General features: G+C 36.9%; 1 protein-coding gene and 1 long non-coding RNA gene across 13 annotated transcripts in view; one reads left to right on the top strand and one right to left on the bottom strand.

Moving 5' to 3' along the window:
• Positions 1-1,101, bottom strand: part of LOC139080827 (uncharacterized) — an 81,464-nt gene extending 80,363 nt beyond the window's left edge. The window contains exon 1 of the long non-coding RNA XR_011535646.1: positions 987-1,101. This is a non-coding gene — a long non-coding RNA (uncharacterized lncRNA). The remainder of the gene's footprint in view (positions 1-986) is intronic.
• The window catches only part of ADGB (androglobin), a 172,641-nt gene that overhangs the window by 40,921 nt on the left and 105,930 nt on the right, over positions 1-25,790 (top strand). For 9 of the 12 annotated variants that reach the window (XM_070603277.1, XM_070603275.1, XM_070603276.1 and 6 more), the window contains 3 exons: positions 9,547-9,686; positions 12,396-12,482; positions 24,041-24,252. In XM_070603277.1, coding sequence (XP_070459378.1) covers positions 9,547-9,686; positions 12,396-12,482; positions 24,041-24,252 — 439 coding nt within the window. The remainder of the gene's footprint in view (positions 1-9,546; positions 9,687-12,395; positions 12,483-24,040; positions 24,253-25,790) is intronic. The other 3 variants (XM_070603280.1, XM_070603279.1, XM_070603281.1) reach the window with 1 other exon arrangement.

The following is a 25,790-nucleotide window of genomic DNA, read 5'->3' as shown; positions in this document are numbered from 1 at the left end:
AGAAAGACAATAAACTGGGGAAGAGTGAGGGGATCAGATGCCTGGATATTTGGTCCCCACTTTTTCACATTTGCCTAAACTTGAGGTGGAGATTCAAAATTATTAAGAATTTCCAAACAGCATCAGCAGAACATTAAACCAACGCTGTTAGCTTCTCTCTGTCTCTTTCTCCTCTCCCTGCTTCCTGACACCTTTCCTTCTTTTTAAATTTCCTTCTGGATAGAGGCCAACGTTTATTAAGACTACATTTCATTTTACAAAGAAAATGTGATTTATTTCTCTTTAACTGTACTGGTTCCGCACAACCCCAAACCCATTTGGATTCAGAAATTTAAAAAAAAAAAAGCATTTAGTCCAGTTTGGAAATCTCAGTCTCATTGGATTATTTAACCTTCTACTTTAGAGAAGGTAGCACTTGAGGGAAGAGGGCTAGGAGTGTGGCAGTGAGAAAGACTGAACCTCATGTCCAGTGGCTTCTTCTGCTTCCTCATTGATCTCACCTGAGGAACGGCTTGTGGGGGATGCTGCTAGACTGTTGAGCACTGAGATGCAACTGGGTCCATGTGAATCATTTTGGTAGGCAGCTTGCTGGCACTCATTGCTCAAGTGCATGCTATTGTCTTGCTCACTGAGGCTGAGAGAAAGTTTTACTAGCCCTCAGCATTTCTAGATCCATTGTTGGGCTACAAGGGCCCTTCAGAGTCGCTTGCACACAAAGGCAAAGGAGCACATCCCTCAAGATAATAGACATGTAACATGTCTTGACAAGTACAGGTGAAGATAAAATGTGGTAAATATGTAAAAGAACGTAGAAAAGGTCCTGACACATAGCATCTCAAGATCATTAATTTCCTTCCTTCTTTAGTTTATTCTTTGATCCCTTCTCTCTTTCCCATTGCCACCTCCTACTATGGAAGCCAAAGAGTTGATTCATTCCTCTTCTTGCCCCTTGGGAGAGCTGAGGGAAAAGCATATGATCAGCTTACCAGGTGCTCACTTGCCCAACAAGGGTTCTTGAGTGAGGATGAGAAGATGGAGAGGACACATGGTGATGGCTGCCCGTGCTCTGACTGCTCCTGCATGTGGCCTTGCTGTGTTTCCTTTGCCCAAACTTGGGTAGTTCCTGCCCATGTTGATGCTCTGTCCTCTAGCATCCCGTCAGATCTGTACATCCCTTCTCTACTTCTTGAATTGCCTACTTATAAAACAGGTTATTTCAGGTTGTGTTCTGGAATTGTAAGCGTTCTTTTGTATGTTGCAGATACTCATGCACGTGGGTGTCGAGGAAGTGCTGTTGTAATTCATGTTTTAGCTTTGCATCTTCTGCCCAACTGAGACTTGTAATTTTGATGTAGTCAATTATATCATTGTTTTTCTTTACAGAATCTAGGACTGTTTTGTCATTTAAAGTAGGATATCACTATCTCAAGAATATAAGAAATACTCTCCCTTAGTTTTATCTAGTATTTTTTAGACTTTTTTTTTTTTTATTGTTTGGGTCTTTAATTTGTTTTATCTACTGTGAGAAATAAAGACTTGGCTTATTTTTATTTTTTATTTTTTTAAAGATTGGCACCTGAACTCACATCTGTTGCCAATCTTCTTTTTTCTTTTCTTTCCTCTTCTCCCCAAAGCCCCCCAGCACATAGTTGTATATAGTTGTATATTCTAGTTGTAGGTTCTTCTGGTTGTGTGACCTGGTTTACTTTTTATTCCAAAATCTCAGCCAGTTGACCAGCATTATATATTGAATGTTTTACCTTTCACCCACTGATTTTAAAAACCACTTTCATCAGACACTAAATTCCAATGTGGACTTGTGCTTGTTTCTCACTCTATTTTCTTTTACTCTTTTCCTTGTCCTATTCGAATACCACATTGCTTTAATTGTTATGAATTACAGTTTGTTTTGACTTTCTAGGACAAAATCCACTTAATACTCTTTTGTTTCATCATTTTCTTGGCATATGTGATTTTGAATACACATTTTTGCTGCCATTTATCTTTAAACACATATTTATAATAATTTATCCTTTAATCTGTGTATAAAAGGATTTAGTCCTCCTCATTGTTTTTTTTCCTACTACAGCTTCCCTTTCTTGACTATTTTATTTTGATTCATCTTTCAGTCAGATGGAGTATGCAGTCTAGAATTTTATTCACTTAGAATATATATGTGGTATATTTTGGGAAACTGAATATTACAATCTTTCTATTTTCCTTTCTACATGATTGTTAGGTGAATGATAATTTGGTTACATATGGAATACCTGGATAATTAACTTTTTGTTTTAGAACACACTAGCCAATGCCTGAGTACCTTGTGGTTTTAGTATTAAAGACACACATTCTGAGGCCTTTACTCTCCACCCTCCTGAGACCCCAGGCACCCCCTTTCTCCTGCCCGCCTTCATTTTTCTCCACAGCACCAAAGATGGAGCATCCAGAGCGCCAGCCACTTAGTGTATTCATGAGTATATGTAAAGATATGTAAGAAGCTGTTACTCTCTAGATGCTTTATTTTTTGAGGGCTTTTGCTTAAATATGTATTTCTTATATTATATATTGGCCCAATCTGCAGTTCTTTTCATAAGGTGAATACACAAGCCAGATCACAATGCTCTTCTGCTGGTCCTCCTATGCTTTGGTCCTTCCTTTAAAACTGGAATTGCAGTGCTCCAAAGGACACAGAAGGATAATGACAACAGTGATAATAAATAGATGGATGCAATTCTTAAAGGGCAGAAAACAAGCACTGTGCCGTCTCAGGGCTGTAGCCATGTGACAAGTGGCTGCCTGGTTTTCTGGTTGGTAGAAATCTGTTCCCTCTGGGCTAGGGGTCAAAATTTCTACCTCTTTCTACCTAATTCCCAGGTGGTAGGGCTGAGGCAACACCTGTGTGTGTATGAGGGTTAGTATAGAATTAGAGTAAATTCTTTCTGACAAGATAAATTACGTTATTTTTTTCTTGTCCATTTCCAGACATACGCAGTTTAATTAGTTCTTTTCTCTTCCAAGTCTGGATCAGTATTTACATGAGTATCCTTTGCTTTTCTCTGCAAACATTTAAGGAACATGTTCGTAAAAATATGCTTTGTTACCTTCTACTGCTTGACTCAGTGTAACTTACCAGAGACACATCTCCTGCCCTATCTTTATTTTCCTTGCTCTGTGGCATCTCGTACCTTCAGTCTCCTCCCCACTGTTTTTCTTCTTCAATTTCTGGATGTTTTCTTAGTTTTTTCTTGTTGATTCTCCTCTCTGCCTTATTGCAGTCCTCCCTGAACATTGCAGGGAGTTGGTTCCAGGACCTCCGGGAGATACCAGAATCCGAGATGCTCAAGTCCCTCATAGAAAATGGCATGATATTTGCATGAAACCTATGTGGGGGACTGGAATTGGCCACCCCAAGATGTGTCTCTTTGGCATGAGGATTATTTTGGTCTGGTTACTTTTAAAAACTGCAGACACGAGAGAAACTCTGAAAAGCAGAAGTTACCCTTTGTAAGAGACATTTGCATTTGTAAAGGAAATCTCCATCTGTAAAGGTGTCTTCCTCTCTGCACCAGGAAGAAGGGGGATGACCTTATCTCTGGAAACTCTTATCAGTGCAGAAGACAAGGACTTAAATCTGCATAATAATCTTACTTTTGTTTATTGTGCATTTCTGGTAATCTCCCATAACTGACTCCCCCCACCCCCAACATCCTCCTTTGTCTTTAGCTGGGGATGGTATTTAAGGTGAGAGCTTCTGCCATTTTGGCAAGTTACTCAGTTTTTCTGGGTCTCTCCCATGTATACAAGTTATAAAGCTTTGTTTAATTTTCTCCTATTATTTTGTCTCATGTGAATTTAATTCATTGTTTAGCCAGGAGGACCCAGAGAGGGTAGAGGAAATGCCTTCCTCCCCTTCACCTACATACATCCTCCTGTATACTTTGAAATCATCTCTAGATTACTTATAATACCTAAGGCAATGTACTTGCTGTGTCAGTAGTTGTTATACTGTATTGTTTAGGGGAAAATGACAAGAAAAAAAACTCTATACGTGTTCAGTAGAGACACAAGCAACCATTGTAAGCCTTTTGATCTACTGTTAGTTGAATCCAGGATGCAGAACCCGTGGAAATGAAAGGTCAACTGTACATATATTCTTCTCCCTCTTTCTTGTTGTCCTTTGAAGTATTTACCTTAATCACTTCTTTGAAGTAAACCAAGCTCTCAGCCTCTCTGCATGATGTTTAAAGTTCAGATCTTCACACCAGCATATCATTTTCCCCGTAAAAGTACTCCTACTATTTCCAGTTTGGATTCTAAGTAAATAGCCTCAAGATTCTTTGACATCAGCCAGGTAAAAATTCACTGAGCAGCATAAAGGACATTGTTATAAAACAGAGACGTTTTCTCTTCCTGCACCTGGCAGTATTAATGCTGCTCCTGGGCCACATACAGTCTTGCCAGGCAGGTGCTTTCCAAGTTCAGCATTCCTTTGGCTCCCCTGAAAGAAGCAATTTAGTTCTCTCTCTCCACTTGAAGTCTGTATTAATCTTGGCAGCCTTTCTTTGAGTGTCCCAATGCTGTCATTTGTCTCTGAATAACCAGAGAAAACACACACGTTGGGACCAACAATTTTCCCACGTTGCTATCAATCTATTGGTATGAAAAATGTGTTAGCTTTTGTTTTTGTTGTGTTTTTTGGTGAGGAAGATTGGCCCTGAGCCAACATCTCTGCCAATCTTCCTCTATTTTGTATGTAGGATATCTCTGAAAGCATAACTTGATGAGTGGCATATAAGTCTGAACCCAGAATCTGAATTTGTGAACTCTGAGCCGCTGAAGTGGAGCTCGCAAACTTAACCACTATGCCACCCAGCTGACCCCAGCATTTGTTTTTGATTGACCTTTATACTTTTTAAGCACAATATTATTATAGAATTCAGTTTCTTAAACTATGGAGTGCAGAAAACCACCAGCATCAACATCTCCTATGGTGCTTCCCATGCCCCAGCACAGACCCCGAGTCAGAGTCTCTGGGCAGAGACCACATCTCGACGTTTCAAACAAACTCTCTCCCACCCAGTGACATTTTTGATCTTTGAACTCGAAGAACACTGTTTGCAAGATATATACCCTGACAAATTATTTTTCTATCATTCAATTATTTTTTTCCAAAATGGAACTATTTTTAGTCTTATTTCATTATTATTAACATTATATATGCTCTTAATAAACCAAATTCAAACACTATTAAAATTTTCAAAGTGGAATATGAAAGTTCCCCATGATTCCACCTATACAGACAACGTAGTGACTGATTTCTGTATATCCTCCTAAACTTTGTTCTTATATGTAAACCTACTGTATAGAATTTATAGCAACAGTAGGATCATACGGTGCCCATTGTTCTGTATTTTTTCCCTAACTGTGGACATTTCTTATGCTAATAGATATTGATGTACCTTCTACTCCATTGTTTGAGTGTAACAATAACTATACATATTTTGCTAATTTCATATCAACAGACATATAGGTTATGACCAGTGTTTTACCAGTAGAAACAGTGGGGTAAAATAGCTTCTTTGTATATAAATTTTTGTCCATTTGCGTGACTGTATTTTCCTAGGATTTCTACATGTGCAATTTTTCTGTCAAAACATATGCACTTTCTTAATTTTGATAAGTATATTCAAATTGCTCTTGTATTTTGATTTGTGTGCAATTATATTTGATATAATTGGGACTTGTCTGCTATTTTATTATTTGTCTACCCTTTTACTTCTGTTACTTTTCGTATCTGTCTCTTCTTCCATCCTCTTATGTGTTTCTTGAATGTTCTTTAGGATTCCATTTTGTTTATCTCTAGTGTTTTTGAGTATATCTCTTTATATGATTTTTTGCTAGTGGTTGCTCTAGGGATGAAATTATACATACATAGCTTATCATAGTCCACTAATATCAATATTTTACCACTTAAATTGGAATATAATTTAACCACTATTTAGGTCCCTTTATATCCCTCCTTTATAGTATAGTCATATTAAATATTTTCTCTATGCATATTAAGACCCTCATCAAAAAGTCAAATTTTAAAAAATTTTAAAGTTTTTAAATTAAATTAAAAAAAATTTTAAATATCAAATATAATTTTAAAAGCTCAATAGGAGAAGAATGTGCTGTCATTTACCCATAAGCTTACTCTTTCCTTTGCTCTTTCTTCATTCCTAATGTTCCATTTTCTTTCTTTTTTTTCTTTTGTTTTACCTCTGAAGAATTCCCTTTTTCCATTCTTTTTGAACTGATCTCCTGGTGACACATTATCTTATCTTTCCTTTATCTGAAAATGTTTTTATTTCGCCCTTATTCTTAGAGGATATTTTCTCTCAGTACAGAATTCTGGGTTGACAGTCCTTTTCTTTCAGCATTTGAAAAACAGTGTGCTTCTTCCTTCTGGCCTGTGTGGTTTTTGAAGAGCAGCCTGCTGTTCTCCTACAGGTAACATGTCTTTTCTCACGGGCTGCTTTCAGGGTTTTTTCCTTTGTCTTGAGTTTTCAGAAGTTTGAATTTGACATGTCTTGGTGTAGATTTCTTTGGAATTATCCTGTTTGGGGTATTCTGAGCTCCTTGAATCTGTAGTGTTATGTTTTATGACAAATTTGGGAAGTTTTCAGCCATTATTTCTTCAAACATATTTTCAGCCCCACATTCTTTTTTCCTCTTTTTTTGAGACTCCAAAGATATTAAAGGTTATATCTTTTTGCATTGTCTCACAGGTCCCTGAGGCTCATATCCTTTCTTTAAATCTGTTTTTTCTTTGCTGTTTATAGTTTCTATTGATCTAACTTCACTAATTTCTCTGCCATCTGTGTTCAACTATTGATCTAGTGACAAGTTTGTTTGTTTGTTCAATTTTAAGTTCAAAATTTTCATGTTTTCCTCTTTTACATCTTCTGTTTCTTTGCTGAGAATTTCTATTTGTTTCAAGAGTATTCGTAACTGCTTGTTGAAGCATTTCTATGACAAGACTTTACATTTCTTACCTGAAAATTCTAACCTCCCTATCAATTTGGTGCTGTGGTCCATAGATTGTATTTTCTCATTGAAATTGAGATGTTCCTGGGCTTTGATATGATGGATAATATTGGACAGTTTCCTGGACATTGTTAGTGTGATGTTTTATGACTCTGGTTCCTAATTAAAATTTCCATTTTAGCAGGTAGTCGACCTGTTTTGATTGAGAATGTGCATCCTGGCTCACTTTTGTGGGCTTTGTTTCAAAGGTGGTTTAGTTTATAAAGCCTGTGCAGTCCTATGCTGTCTGCCACTCTTGTTCATTACCCAGATGATAAGACTCCACCCGATAATCTCCTTAGCACAACTTGAGGAGGGGAAAGTGTGCCACTTCATTCCTCCAAGAGGCTCTCCCAGGGCAGGGCACCTCCTCTTTACTGCAGTGGGAGGATGGAAGTCATGGTTCGGTCCATTGACTCCACTGGGGAAAGAAACCATCTAAAGGATCTTAGTAATTTATATTTATATTAACAAAGGAGGCATCTTCCTTCATAAACATTCTATACTTAAACATTTTGATGGTCTTTCAAAATTATATGGTGCTAACACAGTAAACTCAGTGAAAAATGTCCAATATACATAATTTATATGCTATAACAAAAAAATACTAAATGCAAAAACAATTCAATGTTCTATAATGAGGTCTCAGATAAATTATTTATACATATATACATGTAATATTTTATTTTTTAAGGATGCAACCAACCAATGTGTTAATATCAATGAATCAAAAAACTTTCCAAGAAAATTGTTATAATACCAGTCAAATGATGGTTTAGAGTTTTAATACTGAGCATTCATTCCTGTGCATTTTTTTTGGTAATAGCTTTATTGAGCTACAATTCACATCCCATATAGTTCACGTATTTAAAGTGTGAAGTTCAATAGTGCTTAGTAATCAATGCATTCTTCATTGAAATATGTTATCATCGATCCTCTGGAAGCAGGAGATATTTGTTGAACTGGTCTAACAAGTTCTGTTGGCTGCTTAAAACTTTTCCTTCATAAAAATCCAGCTGTCCCCTTTAAAGATTTTTTTGAAAATCAAAATGTAGGGAGGGGATTCCTTTTACTATTTTTTTATTGTGGTCAAATACACGTAGCATAACATTTGGCATTTTAGCCATTATAAATGTACAATTCAGAGGCATTGTGTCTTTCTACAGTGCTGTGCAACCGTCACCACTATTTATTTCCTCAACTGTTTCATTATCCTGAACAGAACCTCCATACCCATCAAACAACGACTTCTCCTTCCCCTCTTCTCCCAGCCTCTGGTAACCTCTATGGTATTTTTTGTTTCTATAAATTTGCTTTTTCCAGGCATCTCATGTAAATGGAAATGATTCCACTTAGAATTTCACGATATTTGTCCTTTCGTATCTGGCTCATTTCACTGTGTATTCTTTTGGGTCATTTCATTTGAATCAGAACAGGAGGTGGCTAAGCACCTGTGCCTTTGACCCTGTCTTGTCCTACATCATCTCTTAGGGAAGAAAGAAAAAGACGTATAACTGCGAAATAAGGCAATGTGAGTTCAGAGTTACAAGTGTCATAGAAAGACAATATTTTTTCACCCTACTGCTCCTATCTACCTGGGAAAAATATATTGTCCTTTGTATCTTTAGTACAAATGTCACCTTCTTATGAAGACTTCCCCCATGCAAAATTAGTCACACTTTCCTTTCTGGTCCTAAAGCACTTCGAACATATTATATTTTGTATTGTTTGCGTATATACCTTCCGTCACTGGACTATAAGCAATTCAATGGTTTAGGCCATGTGTTATGCAGAGCTTTGGGTTCACAATGCTTGCATCACTGCCGAAAATATATCTTATGCAAAGGAATAAATCACCAGAAAATTTCACATGTAAAACCAAAGTTTAAAAAAATCTTCGAGTTCACGATCATTAATGTTATCATTTGGCTCAAGCATTTAATTATCAAGTAATATGTATACAGGGAAATATAATGATTTTATTAAAGTATTAACTTCATGTCAAAAAATTTGATCATTAATTAATAATAGGGGTAATACGATAATTGGAGGTATAAGATCACTGAGCCTATTAGGATAAACAATAATTACTAAAGCTATATTTGGGGAATTTGCATTATGACTATATTAAGTTATTTAATTATGCCCAAACTCATCCATGGTTGTATAATTTTTGTTTATGCTATTTGAAACATTTTAATTTACTGCATTACATAGCATGGGGCACCCAAGAATGTGCTTACAGGATCTCATAAATAATGACGCTGTTGACATAGATGTGGATGTGCTGTAATTATATTAATTAAAATAATAAGCTAAAATGGTCAGCCAGAGCAGTGTTGAAAACCAATATGTCAGTCCTTAGATGTAAGAAGCTAACATAAAATGTAAAACAGTAAACAGTAATATCAGCAGTGTGTAATAACATGTGAGAGAAAATAAGTCACTGATGGCATACTCCTCTCCTCTCATTTGTAGGGTTGCTGGAGAAAGATAACTGTTGATGACTTTCTGCCTTTTGATGAAGATAACAATCTGTTGCTTCCAGCTACAACCTGTGAATTTGAACTCTGGCCAATGCTTCTGTCTAAAGCTATCATTAAACTGGCAAATGTTGAGTACGTAGAAGGAGAAATTATCGCTTACTTGCATAAAAACAAAAAGGCAAACAACAATTATGAATCTATATTGCATAGCTTTAATTTTTAAAAGTTAATTTAAAAGCTTTCTTTCCAAACAATGTGTACTTTCTAATATAAAAATGAATATGTCAAAGCCACTGATTTGAAGTATTGGATTAGCCAGAAATAAGAAAAAATTCCCCCTAGAAAAAGCACTGAAACTTTGTTCTGTATCCAGTGCTCTCTTACTGTGAACGGAAAGTCAATCAGAGCAAATAATGTGTCAGCTTAATAGGAGAAGTTGTTTTGTACGGGAAAATATTGGTTCATCTAAATCCTGAATAATGTATACTGGAATCCAGTTAAAGTTTTAAGTTCTGTCTATGCAGCAAGAATTTACTAAGTTTGAAAAACCTGAACTGTTCTGAAGGGTGTCAGCGTACTTCTGATGCTTTTGTTAACGTTGGTCCCTTTTTTTTTTTTAAAGATTTTATTTTTTTCCTTTTTCTCCCCAAAGCCCCCCAGTACATAGTTGTATATTCTTCGTTGTGGGTCCTTCTAGTTGTGGCATGTGGGACGCTGCCTCAGCCTGGCTTGATGAGCAGTGCCATGTCCGCACCTAGGATTTGAACCAACGAAACACTGGGCCGCCTGCAGCGGAGCGCGCGAACTTAACCACTCGGCCACGGGGCCAGCCCCAACATTGGTCCCTTTTAATACATTCATGACAAAACTATTCACATTTCTTGAATGTTCGTGTGAAATCTGCTTGTGTCTTGTATTCCTGCATGGCTTATGCACCAATGCCTATGACACTTGTCTGCTACGGTTATTCTTTTAGCTTCCACTTGGAGAGATCTGTGGTCATTCCATTCTGGCCCTAGCAATGCAAAAAGCTTAGACGCTTGAGCTGTGAACGCATGGCCACTTTGTATCACATGCAGTGGGAGAATTCTCACATACTCTGGGCCAGCTTGAATTTGATCCCCTTCTCCCTCCTGCAGTGTGTCACAGCATCTGGTTTTCAACAGAACACACCCACGTGCTTTTTAACAGACCACTTCAGCTGTTTGCTCAAAGCTCAGCTTCCTCCCCTTCTGTGAACGTAGCACTATCAGTCAGAGGCCCGGTTTGCTTTTCCTGGGTTTTCTTTTGGCTGGGCTTCCTTTTTGTCTCCCAGGGCTACACAACAAAAACAGCCACTCCCACCCGTCCTCTTCATCTCTCTGTTCTCTCAGCAACCCTCAATTTTCTATTGGGAATTTGCTTCCCTCAGCTTGCAAACCCTTAATTTCAAGGTTTTCTGAAAAACTCAGTCGAGATCTTTTTAGAGTATTACAAAGTATTCACAGTGGTGACAACTATGTTTGTTGATTTGGAAAGAAAATAAGATTCCTAATATTCCTAATTCTCAGACCTAACTAGAAGTTCTGGGAATTAGGGCTGCAAGTCCAGTGAAGCATTAAATGCATGAGCTGGATAATTGGAGAGGCGTTTCATCTTTCTTAAAGCAATAGGTCAGTGGAATTTTATAGCAACTTGAGTAATAGAATTATTGTTTTTTTTTAAATAAATAAATCCAGCTTGGAAATAAAGGATGAGACTAAATGTAAGACATTTCTCAGGCTTTCTAGTGGAAACCAGCACCATGTGGCACAATTTATAATTGTCAGTAAATTTTTCTCAGATTTTATAGTTTATAGTGATTATTTTCATACTTTATAGTATATAGTAGTTACTTTCTACATTAAAAAATTAATATATAGTAGTTATTTCATATCACTGTGAGATATACAAATGAGAAAGCATTAGCTCTGTGAGGTTTGCACGATCACTTCCTAAGTGAGATTATCCAAAGGGGAGTTTAGACTAGACCGTGCGCTATCCCAATAGATTCTTGTTGTCCCTGAGATGTGTGGGCACATCAAATTCATAATCTGTAGACACCAAACCGATGCAAATTTATAAATGATGGAACGTGTGACTAAGATAGCAAGGCTTCTTTCTGAAGAAAAGGGTGTATACGTCAGTCAATACCATCAATCACCACCATTGGCATATGGTTGACTAACCCTGTGACTCCCGCACAGAATAGGGAGATGACATTTATGTGTGTTAATGTAAATAGACTAATCACTTCAGAAAAAAGTAAAAAATAAAAGGACTGAAATGAGAAGAATGATATTTGGTCAATTACAACCTCTGAAATTATCTAAGGATTTAATTAAGAATGTCTGATGCCCATGTTGACCTCCCATGTATGAGACCGACTTAATACACAGCCTCATAGGCATCTTAGAATACTTACTGAAATCAGAAAGATGAAAGACACTGTTCTATTTTTAAAGGAACAACAGGATAGTATATTGAATATATAAAATATATATCTATATTTACATATTTTATAATATATGTACGAATATGTTTATGTATGTGACATTAATATTAATCTACATATTTTAAAAATAAAGCTTACAGGTATGTTTTGTAAATAGGCATGGAATTTGATCATTGGATCTATTTAAGTGCTTTAAGAAAATGAGTCGTCTGGCTGTTGGAACAGTGTTTTCTTGTACTATGATGTAAAACCAGTATGACCCCTACGTTTACTATTATATCACTGTTTATTAGAGATTCCTATTCCTTATATGGCTCTCTCTGTTTTCAAGTTTTATTAACTATGCCACTGTGCGTTTGCTCTTTCAGCATCCATGCAGCCGAGAGGCGAGAACTGGGCGAGTTCACGGTTATTCATGCTCTCACAGGGTGGCTACCAGAAGTCATTTCTCTCCAGTAGGTTTGACCATTAAGTTATTTATATTTTTTTATTTCTTGCACACTAAATTTTCTTTAAAATATTCTTACTCTTTAAGAAAATTTCAAGAAAAGTCAAATTTTACAAAATGTTTGGGGGAATAATATTTTATAGTATTATATAAAATTCCTTCAGAATTTCAGGATAAATTCTGTTTCCTTGCATTATTGTCAATTTAATTCTTAAATATCTGAATTATAAATATTAAAACAATGTTAATTATTTATTATGGTAAAATGCTTACAGCCATCCCTGTACACTTATGCAGCTACTACACTTATTCAATACACAAACACAAAGGCAAGTTTTAATTGGCCACACATACTAGGAAATAATTAATAATAAAACACCTATTAGGCATTAGACACTTTGATATATTATTTCTCATTAAAAACCACAGTGCTGAGAAGATTATCTTGTTTAATCATCCATATGACCCCATCAGCTAGGTATATGTCATTACAAATGAGGACACTGAGGCTTGGAGTGGTTCAGTTCCCCAGAGCTGGGCGTATTATACCTGGAGGAGATAAGATTTAAATCTAAGTCTTGCTGGGTCCAAAGCTCACAGTCTTTCTCTCCTATATTCTAGATATATAGAGATTGCTGATCCGTGTCCAAAAAAGAGAGACCATTTAATGTAATGCTTACTTAAAAATTCACAAATACTTTTATTTCATACATAAAGCTTACAGACATACAATTCGATCATATTGCCGTTGCCACTGGAAATTAATCTGGTTAAGGTGTGTAGAAAAGAATTACATCAATAGATCTGAACATATTATCAATTCAGATGCTGATTTTCACAAGAAGATCAAATCCATGGTAGAGTTATCAATTTGGATCATCCCTGATCTTGGATTGAGGTTGGAAAGCTACCATTCCCCAAGGTCCCGGTTAGAGGAGATTGAAGACAGGCCCTAGTAACATGGATTCTACCATTTAAAGCATCTTTCAGCAGGCTAAGCCAGCTGTTGCTTGATCCAAATAAAAATATTTGCAGGAAAAAAAATGGGAGGGTAGATGTCATCTTTGAAGGACCACTTTCCTGAAGGAGAGCTTATCTGGTGTATTCCATGTTAAGGAAAGGTCCAGATGGCACCCTCTTAGATCTTCTCATGGAAGAGTCCTTTTCAGATATCTAAGAAAAGAGAATATTTCTGAAATAATATGGGCAATGTTAGTGGAGAGAGGTAGAGAGAGAATTGGATTCAAAAGTATGGACTTTTCTAAAATTTATCTTCAATGTTGATGGAATACTTACAATTTTGCCTTAATTTTCCCTGCCCAGTAGTCAACCAAGACACCAGAGACATGAAATCATCAGAAGTCTAACAGAGAGTGGTAAAGAAACAGGAGATCAGAATTATTCACAACTAGAAAATTAGTAAATTAAGAATTGTGAATTTTCTCTTTCTAGAATCATACAGTGAAATCATATATGAAAACTGAAAAGTGTTCATATACTTTCATAATTATGAGACTACATTAGTAATTAATAATAAACTTGAAAGATTTTAGATGTTCAGTTTGCATGAATTTATGGTTGCTTATGAAAATGATATCAGGGGAAAAAGCTGGAGCTTTGGATTCAGGACTATATAGCTAGACTTACATCCTTACACTTTGAATTTCAAGTTATGTGAATTTCGCAAGTAACGTAATTTCTCTGGGCCCCAGTTTCTTCATATGTAAAACGGATAAAATGACCTACGATCTATAGTTCTAAAGATTAAGTGAATGGGCGAGTGTGTCAGAAAAAGTAGCTACTGTAAGGTAGAGACATAATTAGTGAAAGTTTCTTTCCCTTCCCTGACGACTTTCATTAGATTGTTTAATGTAATCTAGAAATATGTGTGGTAGTTAATAAGCAAACTCTGGAAACAGGAAAATGTCTAAAGAAGAATAAATGAGACTAAATCAGACATTCACACTTATCAGTTTTCTTCTAAATACAACTAAAAAGTAAGAGATAGATATTTTCTTTGATCTAGGTCATAATTTGTAGGATTTTTTTCTTATGAACATTCTGCCACATTCCTCATATAATTTTAAATTACAATTATACTATAAAATTCCAAAGTTAATTTGTGTGTGTGTGTATATATATATATGTAATTTTAAATGAAAAGAGCGTCATGAAACAGTATATAAGTGATGGTCAAGAAAAGTTTAAGTTGAAATATGGGCGCAATCAACTATCTGCCAAAGGTGCAGGCAGGGGTCAGATACGGCTTCCCGGAGAAAGTGCTGACTTAATGTGAGCCTCCTCGTCTGTTGGTTTGAAGGAAAGGAAGGAGGAGGGGTTGAAGGCAGGAGCCCAGTCACCAAAGCCATGGTATGTTGAGGGGCGGGATGTTTCTGTTCCTAGGAAGGATTAGAGTGTGCAGAGAAAGCCCCTGAGGGACCTGGCCTGTTGTAGTCATGGTTTTATAGGGGTCAAGGAGAATTAAAGTTTCAAACTTGTGTTGACTACCGATTTTTTTCCCCATGTGAAAATCAGTTAGGGTGAGAAGACTTTTGTGGCGTCTCCAGCAAACTCTTTCCCTTCCAGTCTCCCCCAGGAGTACCAAAGGGAAACACTGCTCCATTTGCAACTGTGGGCCTTGCCTCTTATGCTCTACAATTAGTACAATTTTACCATTTGGAAAAAAAAAAAAAAGACCTTCTAACTTGCCGTATTATACTAGAAACACAATTGGTAACATGTCTGCGTGGATATTAGAAGTCTGACAGTTTCAAATGAAGAGATGACTCTTTTCTTGGCAAACGTCTCTGCTCTTGGTGTAGTTGATTGGTGAATAAAGCACCCCACCACTCCATATTTAAGCCTAACTGTCTAAGAATTTATATAGTCTCATCCTATCATATTTGAATATTTCTCTTTCATAGCGTAACATTTTTTTATATTGTAGAGGGGGAAAAAATGGGCTTTGAATTCAGAAAGATCTGTTTGAATCTTGATTCTATCATTTGCTAGTTGTGTGACTGCATAAATTTTACAACCTCTTAAACCTCAACTAGGTTTGTAATGTCTATGTTGCAGAACTGTTGTGGGATTAAATGCAAAAATAAAATATATTGGGTGCCCACTATCTGCCAGGCACTGGAGATCCAATGATAACTAGCAGGCATTTCAGGCATCGGAGCAAATCACAGATGCAGAAGGAAACTGATTATTATTCTCAAGTCACCAGTTCATCTTGCTTTTTTTTCTTCAGAGAAAGTCTTAATGAGTGAGTGGTCTATACATACTGTATCTCTTCACCTCCCAGTAGCTTCCTGCCTGATTCTTTGTGCTTCCTTCTCTACCACACTATTGAAACCACTCTTCTTAAGGTCCACAAAGACCTTAACATTGTCAAATCCAGGGGTCACCTCTCTTGACCCATTTACTTGGCAACCTAGCATTTAACCAAGAGCAACTCTTTCCTCTTGCAAATCCACCTGGCTTCCACAACAACATACTCTCTAGATTTCTCTCCTGTCCGATTTGCTGCTCTGTCTCAGCCTTCTTGGATGGTTCCTCAACCCCTGCTCAACCACTGAATGGTGGGATACAGCACAGCTCCCTCCTGTCCTGTGACCTTAAATAGCACTCTAGCTAACAGTGACTTACCAGTTCGCATTGTCATGCCTCATCACCTTTTCCTGCATTCTAGTCTGTACTTATACACCACTACTTAAATCATGTAGCTATGTGGACATCAAAAATTTATCTCAAACTTAAAATATCCAGAAAGAAACTAATTCTCAACCTCCCAAACCTGTACCTTTCCTAGAAGGCCTCATCTTAGTACATTACACCATTGTTCACCCAGTTACTTGAGCAAAAAAAAATTAGGTGGAATTTTTGTTCACTCATTTTCCTTACCTCTCACATACAACTCCTTACTGATCTTTGTCAACAGCATCTCCTCCACTCATTCTGAATTATTCATTTTTCTGCATCTCTCTTATTATCATCCTAGATCGACTCACCGTCATGGCTCACATGCACAATGCAACAGCTTCACAACTGGTCCTCCTGTGTCTAACTTACCCTTCTCTGGTTAATTCTCTACATGGCAATCAGAATAATTTTTTTTCATAAGGAAGATTGGCCCTGAGCTAATATCTGTTGCCAATCTTCCTCTTTTTGCTGAGGAAGATTAGCCCTGAGCTAACATCTGTGCCAATCTTCCTCTATTTTGTATGTGAGTTGCTGCCACAGTGTGGCTGTGGCCACTGACGAGTGGTGTAGGTCTGCACCCAGGACTGAATCCGTGTGGCCAAAGCAAAGCACACTGAACTTGACCACGAGGCCACAGGGTTAACCCCGGAATAATTTTTAATACATAAATCAGATCATATCACTTGCCTTGCTTAAAGCCTTTCAGTAGTTAACCAATACACTCAAATGAAATTTTAAAATCTTTATGCTGTGCCTTAGGGATCTGTACCGTCTGACTCTTGCACAATCTCCAACCTCATCCCTGACTTCATCTCTGTCTTGGCAACCACTAGCTAGCCGACTACATTTTCATTCCGTTTCTCAAATATACTAAACTCATTGTCTTTTATGGTCTTTACACAAGCTGTTCTTTGTTTTTGCCTGGAACGATCTTCCATCAGATATTCATTTGGCTTGGTATATCATAATATTTAGGTCTCTCCAAGCTTAAATATCAACTCCTCAGACAGGCCTCCTGACCATGAAGTCTAAATTATTCCTTTCCCAAGTTATGTCATATACCATTGTCCATTATTCATTTTCATCATGGAAATTATCAATGCCTGTTATCCTTTCTTTCTCTCGTATCCATCCACTGGGATGGTAAAGTGCATGAGAGTAGGGACCCTTTTTGTCTTGCTCAGTGTTGTGCCATCTGTGCCTTAGAATGACAATACTGAATGACTAGTACCCAGTATGTTCTCAAGAGATGTTGGTCAATTGAGTAGTTTAAAAAGTATTTTAAAAGGCTGTACTAGAAGTATAAAAGTGTACAAGATTCATTGGGAACTCAGAGCAGGAATGTATAGTTTACTTCCCCCAGAAAGTACGCTTGAACTGATCTCAAAGGATTGGTTGAAATCAGTGCAGCTGATTGAGGTAGAGAAGCCAGCTCAGAGAATAAAGAATAACATGGAAGCGCAAGAGAGAAGGGTGTACTCCCAGAAGCACACATGGTTCTACGTGACTAGATTATGTGCGGCTGGATTCTAGAGGAGGGGTGAGTTTGGGCGTGGAGGGGAGCAAAGTAGACAAAGGCCTTTTATGCCATGGTAAGGCATTTTCACAGCTTTCTGACAGTGATGGAATGTCATTGAGGGATTTTAGACAGGAGGATGATCCTCTCATAACAGTCTTGCGATCACCCGGAGCAGTAGAAGCAGTGGTGGGACTGAAACAGGGGGGCTGGCTTGTGCGGAATTCCAGAGGAGTTTGGTGGGGTCTTCTAGAGAGGAGGTGGTGACAAGGCTGGAGAAAAGGTCGTGTACTGCAGTAAGAGGAGACAGGATCAAAGGGACATAGTGTTTTATTTGATGCGTGTCTCAAGGAGAGAGACTTGGTCATCCTCAGTTTTCTAACTTGACCGATAAGTAGAAGGTAGTGGCAGGATGTTCTTGCTTATTAATTGGTTGATTGTTTTTGGACAAGCATCTATTAGGCGATTGTATACATAGGCCTGGCTGTCTGGAGAGTGGTTGGAGCTGGACCTAATAATTCAAGGATTATGGTTCATTGTCAAGACCAATGTCAAAGAGCTTACTGCCTATGTTTTCTCTAGGAGTTTTATGGTTTCAGGTCTTACGTTCAAGCCTTTAATCCATTTTGAGTTGATTTTTGTGTACGATGTAAGATGATGGTGTACTATCATTCTTTTGCAAGTGGCTGTCCAGTTTTCCCAGCACCATTTATTGAAGAGACTGTCTATTCCATATTGTATATTCTTGGCTCCTTTGTAATAAATTAATTTACCATATGTATATAGGTTTCTTGCTGGGCTCTATATTCCATTCCATTGATCTATTGTCTGGTTTTATGACAATATCATACTGCCTTGATTACTCTAGCTTTTTGTTATAGTTTGAATAGGAGCATGATGCCTCCAGCTTTGTTCTTCTTTCTCAAGATCGCTATGGCTACTTGGGGTCTTTTGTAGTTCCATACAAATTTTAAGATTCTTTGTTCTGTTTCTGTGAAAAATGCCATTGGAATTTTGGTAAAGATTGCATTGAATATGTAGATGACTTTACATAGTATGGAGATTTTAACTATTAATTCTTCCAATCCATGAGCATGGAATATCTGTCCATTTATTTATGTCTTCAATTTGTTTTATCAACATCTTATTGTTTTAAATGTGCAAATCTTTTACCTCCTTGGTTACATTTATTCCTAGGCATTTTATTCTTTTTGATGTAATTGTAAATGGGGTTCTTTTCTTAATTTCTCTTTCTAGTAGCTCATTATTAGTGTATACAAATGCAACTGATTCTTGTATATTGATTTTGTATCCTGCAATTTTGCTAACCTGTTTATTAGTTCTAACAGTTTTCTGGTGGTGACTAGGGTTTCTTATATATAATATCACAGCATCTGAAAATAGTGAGCATTATTTCTTCCTTTCCAATTTGGATGCCCTTTATTTCTTTTTCTTGCCTAATTGCTCTGGCTGGGACTTCCAGTATTATGTTTAATGAAACTGGTGAGAGTGGGCATCCTTGTCTTGCTCCTGATCTTAGAGGAGAGTTGTTAGCTTTCCAATGTAGAGTATGACATTGGCTGTGGGATTGTCATATATGGCCTTTATTATGTTGAGATACACTCCTCTATATCCACTTTGTTGAGAGTTTTTAACATAAATGGATGTTGAATTTTGTTAAATGCCTTTTCTACATCTATTGAGATCATGTGATTTTTTATCCTTCATTTTGTTAATGTGGTGTATCACATCAAGTGATTTGTGGATGTCGAACCATCCTCACATCTCTGGAATAAATCCCAGTGATCATGGTGTATGATCCTTTTAATGTGTTGTTGAATTCAGATTGCTTACACACACACACACACACACACACACACACACACTATATATATTTTTTTTTTTGGTGAGGAGGATTGGCCCTGAGCTAACACCTGTTCCAATCTTCCTCTTTCTGCTTGAGGAAGAGTGGCCCTGAGCTAACATCTGTGCCCTTCTTCCTCTATTTTCTATGTGGGTTGCTACCACAGCCTGGCTTATTGAGTGGTATAGGTCCACACCTGGGATTCAAACCCACGATCCCAGGCCACCAAAGCAGAATGTGCCTAACTTAACCACTACACCACTAGGCCAGCCTCCAGGTTGCTAATATTTTGTTGAAGATTTTTACATCTATGTTCATCAGGGATTTGGGCCAATAATTTTCTTTTCTTGTGGTGTCCTTGTCTGGTTTTTGTATCAGGGTAATACTGACCTCCTAAAATGAGTTAGGAACTGTTCCCTCCTCTTCCCTTTTTTGGAATGGTTGGAGAAGGATTGGTATTAATTCTTTGAATGTTTGGTAGAATTCACCAGTGAAGCCATCTCATCCTGGACTTCTGTTTGTTGGGAGTGTTTTGATTACTGGTTCAATCTTTTTACTAGTAGTCGGCCTGTTCAGAATTTCTTTTTCTTCATGATTCAGTCTTTGTAGGTTGTATGTTTCTAGGAATTTATCCATTTCTTCTAGGTTGTTTAATTTGTTGTTGTATAATTGTTCATAGATTGTCTTATGATTCTTTGTATTTATGTGGTACCAGTTTTAACATCTCCTCTTTCATTTCTGATTTTATTTGAATCCTCTTTCTTTTTTCCTTGGTGAGTCTAGCTAAAGATTTGCTAGTTTTGTTTATCTTTTCAAAAAACCAGTTCTAAATTTCACTGATCTTTTCTATTGTCTTGTTAGTCTCTATTTCATTTATTTTTGCTCTTATCTTTGCTATTTCCTTCTCTCTGCTAATTTTGAGTTTTGTTTGTTCTAGTTTTCTAGTCCTTGAGACCTAAACTTAGATTCTTTATTCGAGATCTTTCTTGTTTCTTGTTGTAGGCGTTTCTCATTATGAACTTGCCTTCTGGAACTGTTTTTGATGCATCTCATTAATTTTGGTATATTATATTACCAATCTCATTTTTCAAGGTATTTTGTATTTTTCTTTTGATTTCTTTGTTCGCCTATTGCTTGTTCAGTAGCATGTTTTTTAATCTCCACAGATGTATATTCTGTTGCTTTTGAATGGAATGTTCTATATATGTCTGTTAAGTCAATCTGGTCTAACATGTCATTCAAGGCCATTGTTTCCTTATTGATTTTCTGTCTGGATAATCTATCCATTGGTGAAAGTGAGGTATTAGAGTCCCCTACTATTATTGTGTTGCTGTTTATTTCTGCCTTCAGTTCTGTTAATATTTGCTTTATATATTGAAGTGCTCCTATGTTGGGTGCATAAATATTTATATTTACAAATATATTCCCTTGTTGGATTGACCTTTTTATCATTATATAATAAGCTTCTTTTCTCTTATTACAGTCTTTGTCTTAAAGTTTCTTTTGTCTGATATGAGTATAACTACTCCAGCTTTCTTTTGGTTTCCAATACATGAAATATTTTTTCCTATTCCTTCACTTTCAGTCAGTACTTACGTCTGAACTGAGTCTCTTTTAGGCAGCATACATATTGGTCTTGGTTTTTTTTCAGTCTTTTCAGCTGCTCTATGGCTTTTGATTAGAGAATTTAGTCCATTACATTTAAGGTAATTATTCATAGGTGTGTACTTATTGCCATTTTGTTCCTTGTTTTCTGTTTGGTATTTCTTTTGTTCCTTTCTTCTTCTCCTGCTCTCTTCCTTTGTGACTTGATAATTTTTCTATAGTGGTATGCTGATATTCCTGTCTCTTTATCTTTTGTGTATCTACTATAGGTTTTTGCTTTGTGGTTACCTTGAGGCTTATATTAAACAGCCTATATTTATAACAATATATTTTAAGTTGATTATAAGGTAAATTTGAATGCATTCTAAAGCTCTATAATTTTACTCCCCCCTCCAAGTATTTTGTTTTTGATTTTGCAATTTATTTATTTTTATCTTGTATATCCATTAACAAGTATGACAAAGTTATTTTTACTACTTTTGTCCTTTTACTTTCATACTAGTTTTATAAATGATTAACTAGCCACTTTTACAGCATTAAATTATTCTGAATTTTCCTGTATATTTACCTTTACCAGGGAGATTGATACTTTTGTATGTTTTCCTACTACTAATTAACATCGTTTTGTTCCAGCTTAAACAAGTTCCTTTAACATTTTTTATAAAGTCAATCTAATGGTGATGAACTCCTTTAGCTTTTGCTTTTCTGGAAAATTCTTTATTTCTTCTTCAATTCTGAAGGACAGCTTTGTCTGGTAGAGTATTCTTGGTTGGCAGTTTTTTCTTTCAGCACTTTGAGTATACCATATCACTCCCTTCTGGCTTGTAAAGTTGCTGCTGACAAATCTGCTGTTGTCTTATGAGGGTTCCCTCATACTTAACAAGTTATTTTTCTCTTTTTGATTTTAAGATTCTCTTTTTGCCTTATCTTTTGACATTTTAATCCTTCAATGTCTTGATGTGAATCTCTTTGGGTGCATCTTATTTGGAAATCTCTGCGGTTCCTGGATCTGATGTCTATTTTCTTCCCCAGATTAGGGAAATTTTAAGCCATTATTTCTTTAGTTAACTTTTCTGCCCTTTTTCCTCTCTTCCCCTTCTGGGGTCCCTATAATGTGTTCTTTTGTTTGGAATATATTCCTTTGTTTCTTCATTTTCCTTGACTCTCTGTACTGATTTCTAGGCATTAGATAAAGCAGATACCTCTCCTGCTCTTGAAGAAGTGGGCTCATGTCAGAGAGTAACCTTTTTGTTCAACTCTGCCCTAGCTCTTGGTTGTCTCTTAAATCTATGTGATGGTCCACACAGCCTACTTTATTTTTAGAGCCTCCCAGTAGTTGACGGTTTGCCAAGACCTGTCAGTGTCCCAAAGGGGAGGATCTCAGTCAGCAACTAGATTCAGCCTGATTGGAAGCCAGCCCTGAGCTAACAAATTTTAAAGTATGCAAATAGACTGAAACAAGTCAGAGGAAGAGCGGGAGATGGGCATTTCTGTCTGCTCTAACACCTCAGATGATAGCCAATTAAGAACTGTCTTTCTTTGCTACCAGCCCATTGAACCAGTTAACTCAAACCCCACTGGCCACCAGAGCCATGCTAGCAAGGGATGTGTTCTCTGGGTCATAAACACAAAACCTGAGGCACCAGATGTTTGTACAAGCTCCTTTCTTGGAGACACCAAGGGGAGAGCACAAAAATGGCTCCTACCAGAGAGGATTGTAGTTGGCTCCTAGATGTGAGTTTAATTAGAAGTCTGCCCCTCAGGCTATGGCTATGAAGATAAGCTAATAGGCCTCTCTCACAGAAAGTCTAGGAATGCCTTTCAGTCTGCCATCTCTGCCTGTTGTGGGGGCAGGTAGCTGGTTAAGAGCTGTTTAACTGTCCTGCAGGACCCATGAATGAAAGCTCCACTGACCACCGGAGCCACTTGATCAAGAGGCATCTCCTGGACAGCAGCTGCAAAAATCAGGGCGCCAGATGTAAAACTTAGGGCACCAGATGTGTATATCTACTCCCCTCCAGGAAATACCGGCACTCCAGACAACGGCAGAGGGAGAGCATGAAGATAGTGCCCACCCTCCAAGATCTCTAAAGAGGATTACTGTTGGCCCATAGATGTGTGTTTAATTAGCAACCAGCCCCTCAGGCCAATGTTCTAAGATAAGCAAATAAGCCTCTTTCAGGAAGTTTGGATCCTTTTCAGTCGGCTGCCTCTGCACTGGGCCCTGGGGTGTGTGAGTTGTGCGAGGCTTATAAGAACTCTTTCTGAGTTTGCTATAGCTCCTGGGTCTTGTGGATGCAAGCTCCAGGGGCTTCCAAAGCTAGACATTTTGGAGGCTCATCTGTCAAATGCCGTTCTTAAAAGTTGAGGCGCCAGATGTGAGGTCAAACCTTTTGCTCTTCAGAGAGAAGCTCAGAGTTGTGAGTTTCCTCCAACTGTGTGTCACCGTGCTGGGAGCAGCGTTTACGGCAACATTGTGTCTTAGCCTCTCTTACCTGCATTGATGTGGGTTTGTTTCTCTTTCATCAAGTGTGTAGAAGTTGCTCAGCCCAGTTTTGCTTTTTTTCAGAGGAAATTGTATGTAGCTGTAGATTTGGTGTGTCCACAGGAATTAATGAGTTCAGGATCCTCCTATGTCACCATCTTGAACTAGAACTCCATGTTTAGTCTCCGCATAGCAAAGCCCAGCACACAGTAGGCACTCAGTCAAAGCTTGTTGAATGAATGAATGCATAAGGGTGTTTTTTAACTAAAAGTTGAAGTAACTATTAAAATTAGTCTTGTGAAATAGCAAGTTGATTTTTTCTGTCGGTAATTTCTTGACGTGAACTAAAGACCTTAATTTGGAAATTAATGTTGATGTGTTTTATCTAAGCCCAGGATATAAGGACAAAGTTTGGGAGCTCTTGAAAGAAATATTGCCTGAATTTAAGCTGTCAGATGAGTCCAGCTCTGAAAGCAAAATAACAGTGGTAGATACCAAATTAAAAGAACCAGCGAAGGAAGTGAAAGATGGCAAAGAATTCAAACCTGAAAGCTCAGTGACAACACTAAAGACACCTGAAAAAAGTGACAAAATTCCAAAGGGTAAGACATTTTATATCACAATGTTATTCAATACGGATATTGTATATAAACACTTTACAATCATTTCTGAATTTAATGATTCTTTATTTTCATTATCATTTATTAGGTGTTGTGAAAATGGTTTAGATCCTTCCTTTCTAAGATTTTAGAATTCATAATAGTGTTTACTATATGTTAATTATATTCCATATTTTACTGCCTTTAAAAATCAAAGGCAATTATATATTTTGATGATACTAAATTTATATAGTATTAACATAGAAAGAGACATTAAGTTTTCAATTTCCATCAATCACATCTTTCTTATATGTAGAGTGGAATGGACCAAAATAGCAGAGGAGAAAGGTTATACCATTTTTTTCAAGAAATGTGAAATGGACACAGATTAGATTATGATTTGCTAGCCATTTATTGTAAGGTAGAAGTACAAATTTGAAAAATACAATTTCAAGTTATTTTACTGAGTGTAAGATTATTTCTCTTTTTAAAATGGGAAATATATTGAGTAATTATTTAATTTATATTTTCTAAAGTATTTCATGTAGCTGTGCATGTGAACAATAATGCTGGTACAGTAAATAGAATTAAATATACTAGAAAATACCAAGACTTTTTGTATACTTTGATAACATCTATAACGATCTTTCGAACATTTGTTTTATAAAAAATTGATATTCTGTCTGAATTATTCTTTATCAAGGTCTTGTCTACCAGCATTGCCCATAGTATATTGTACATAAATTATTACTGTAAATATTCCTCAAAAATACACCAAGATCAAGTGTGTGAGTGATATGTGCCTATTATAGGCCCTTTTTGAAATGACCTAACATGAATTAATTTATGAAAGAAAGCAAATAAAAAGAAGCCTAATCAATTTTTTTATCCAGTATATCTGAATTAATTTGAACCTAGAAGCCTTTTCTCATGTATCAGAAGTTAACATCCATCTATCCATCAATCCATCCATCCATTCAAATATACTACTTGCTTAGTAGAATACCTTAGTAAATGTTCCAGGAATTAGTGATAATTTGGTAAACAAAATCAGATGTGGAACTCAATTCCTAGAGCTTATTGTCTAGTGAGAGAGTCTAACATTAATTTAAAAAACATAATCATATACTAAGACATGAGCCTTGAAGGGAAATATATGAAACTATGGGAGTTCATATGGGGGATCTAGTCTGGGACATCAGGGAAGAATTCCCTAAGGAATTTTGAGCTGTGTTTGCAAAGAAGAGAGGGCTGTCTAGAGGAAGATGAGGGAGCGTGGAAGGAAGAGCATTCCAAGTAGAGGGAACAGCAGATATAAAGGTCATGGGCAGTAGGAGGAATGACCAATGGTAGAAGATGTGTTTAACTGGAGAAGAGGATGTGAGGAATACAGTAGTTTGAGAAGAACGTGGAGAAGTAGGTAGGAGAGTGATCATATCAACTCTTCTAGGTCATGTTAAGATTGTTGATCTTTATCATAAGAGCAATTGACAGCTAATGAAGAGTTTAGAGTAGAGTCATGATCTGATTCACATTTTCAA

The sequence above is a fragment of the Equus przewalskii genome, chromosome 32 (genome assembly GCF_037783145.1).
Source record: "Equus przewalskii isolate Varuska chromosome 32, EquPr2, whole genome shotgun sequence".
In the NCBI taxonomy this organism is placed as follows: Eukaryota; Metazoa; Chordata; class Mammalia; order Perissodactyla; family Equidae; genus Equus; species Equus przewalskii.
This window is presented reverse-complemented; position numbering and strand designations above follow the sequence as displayed.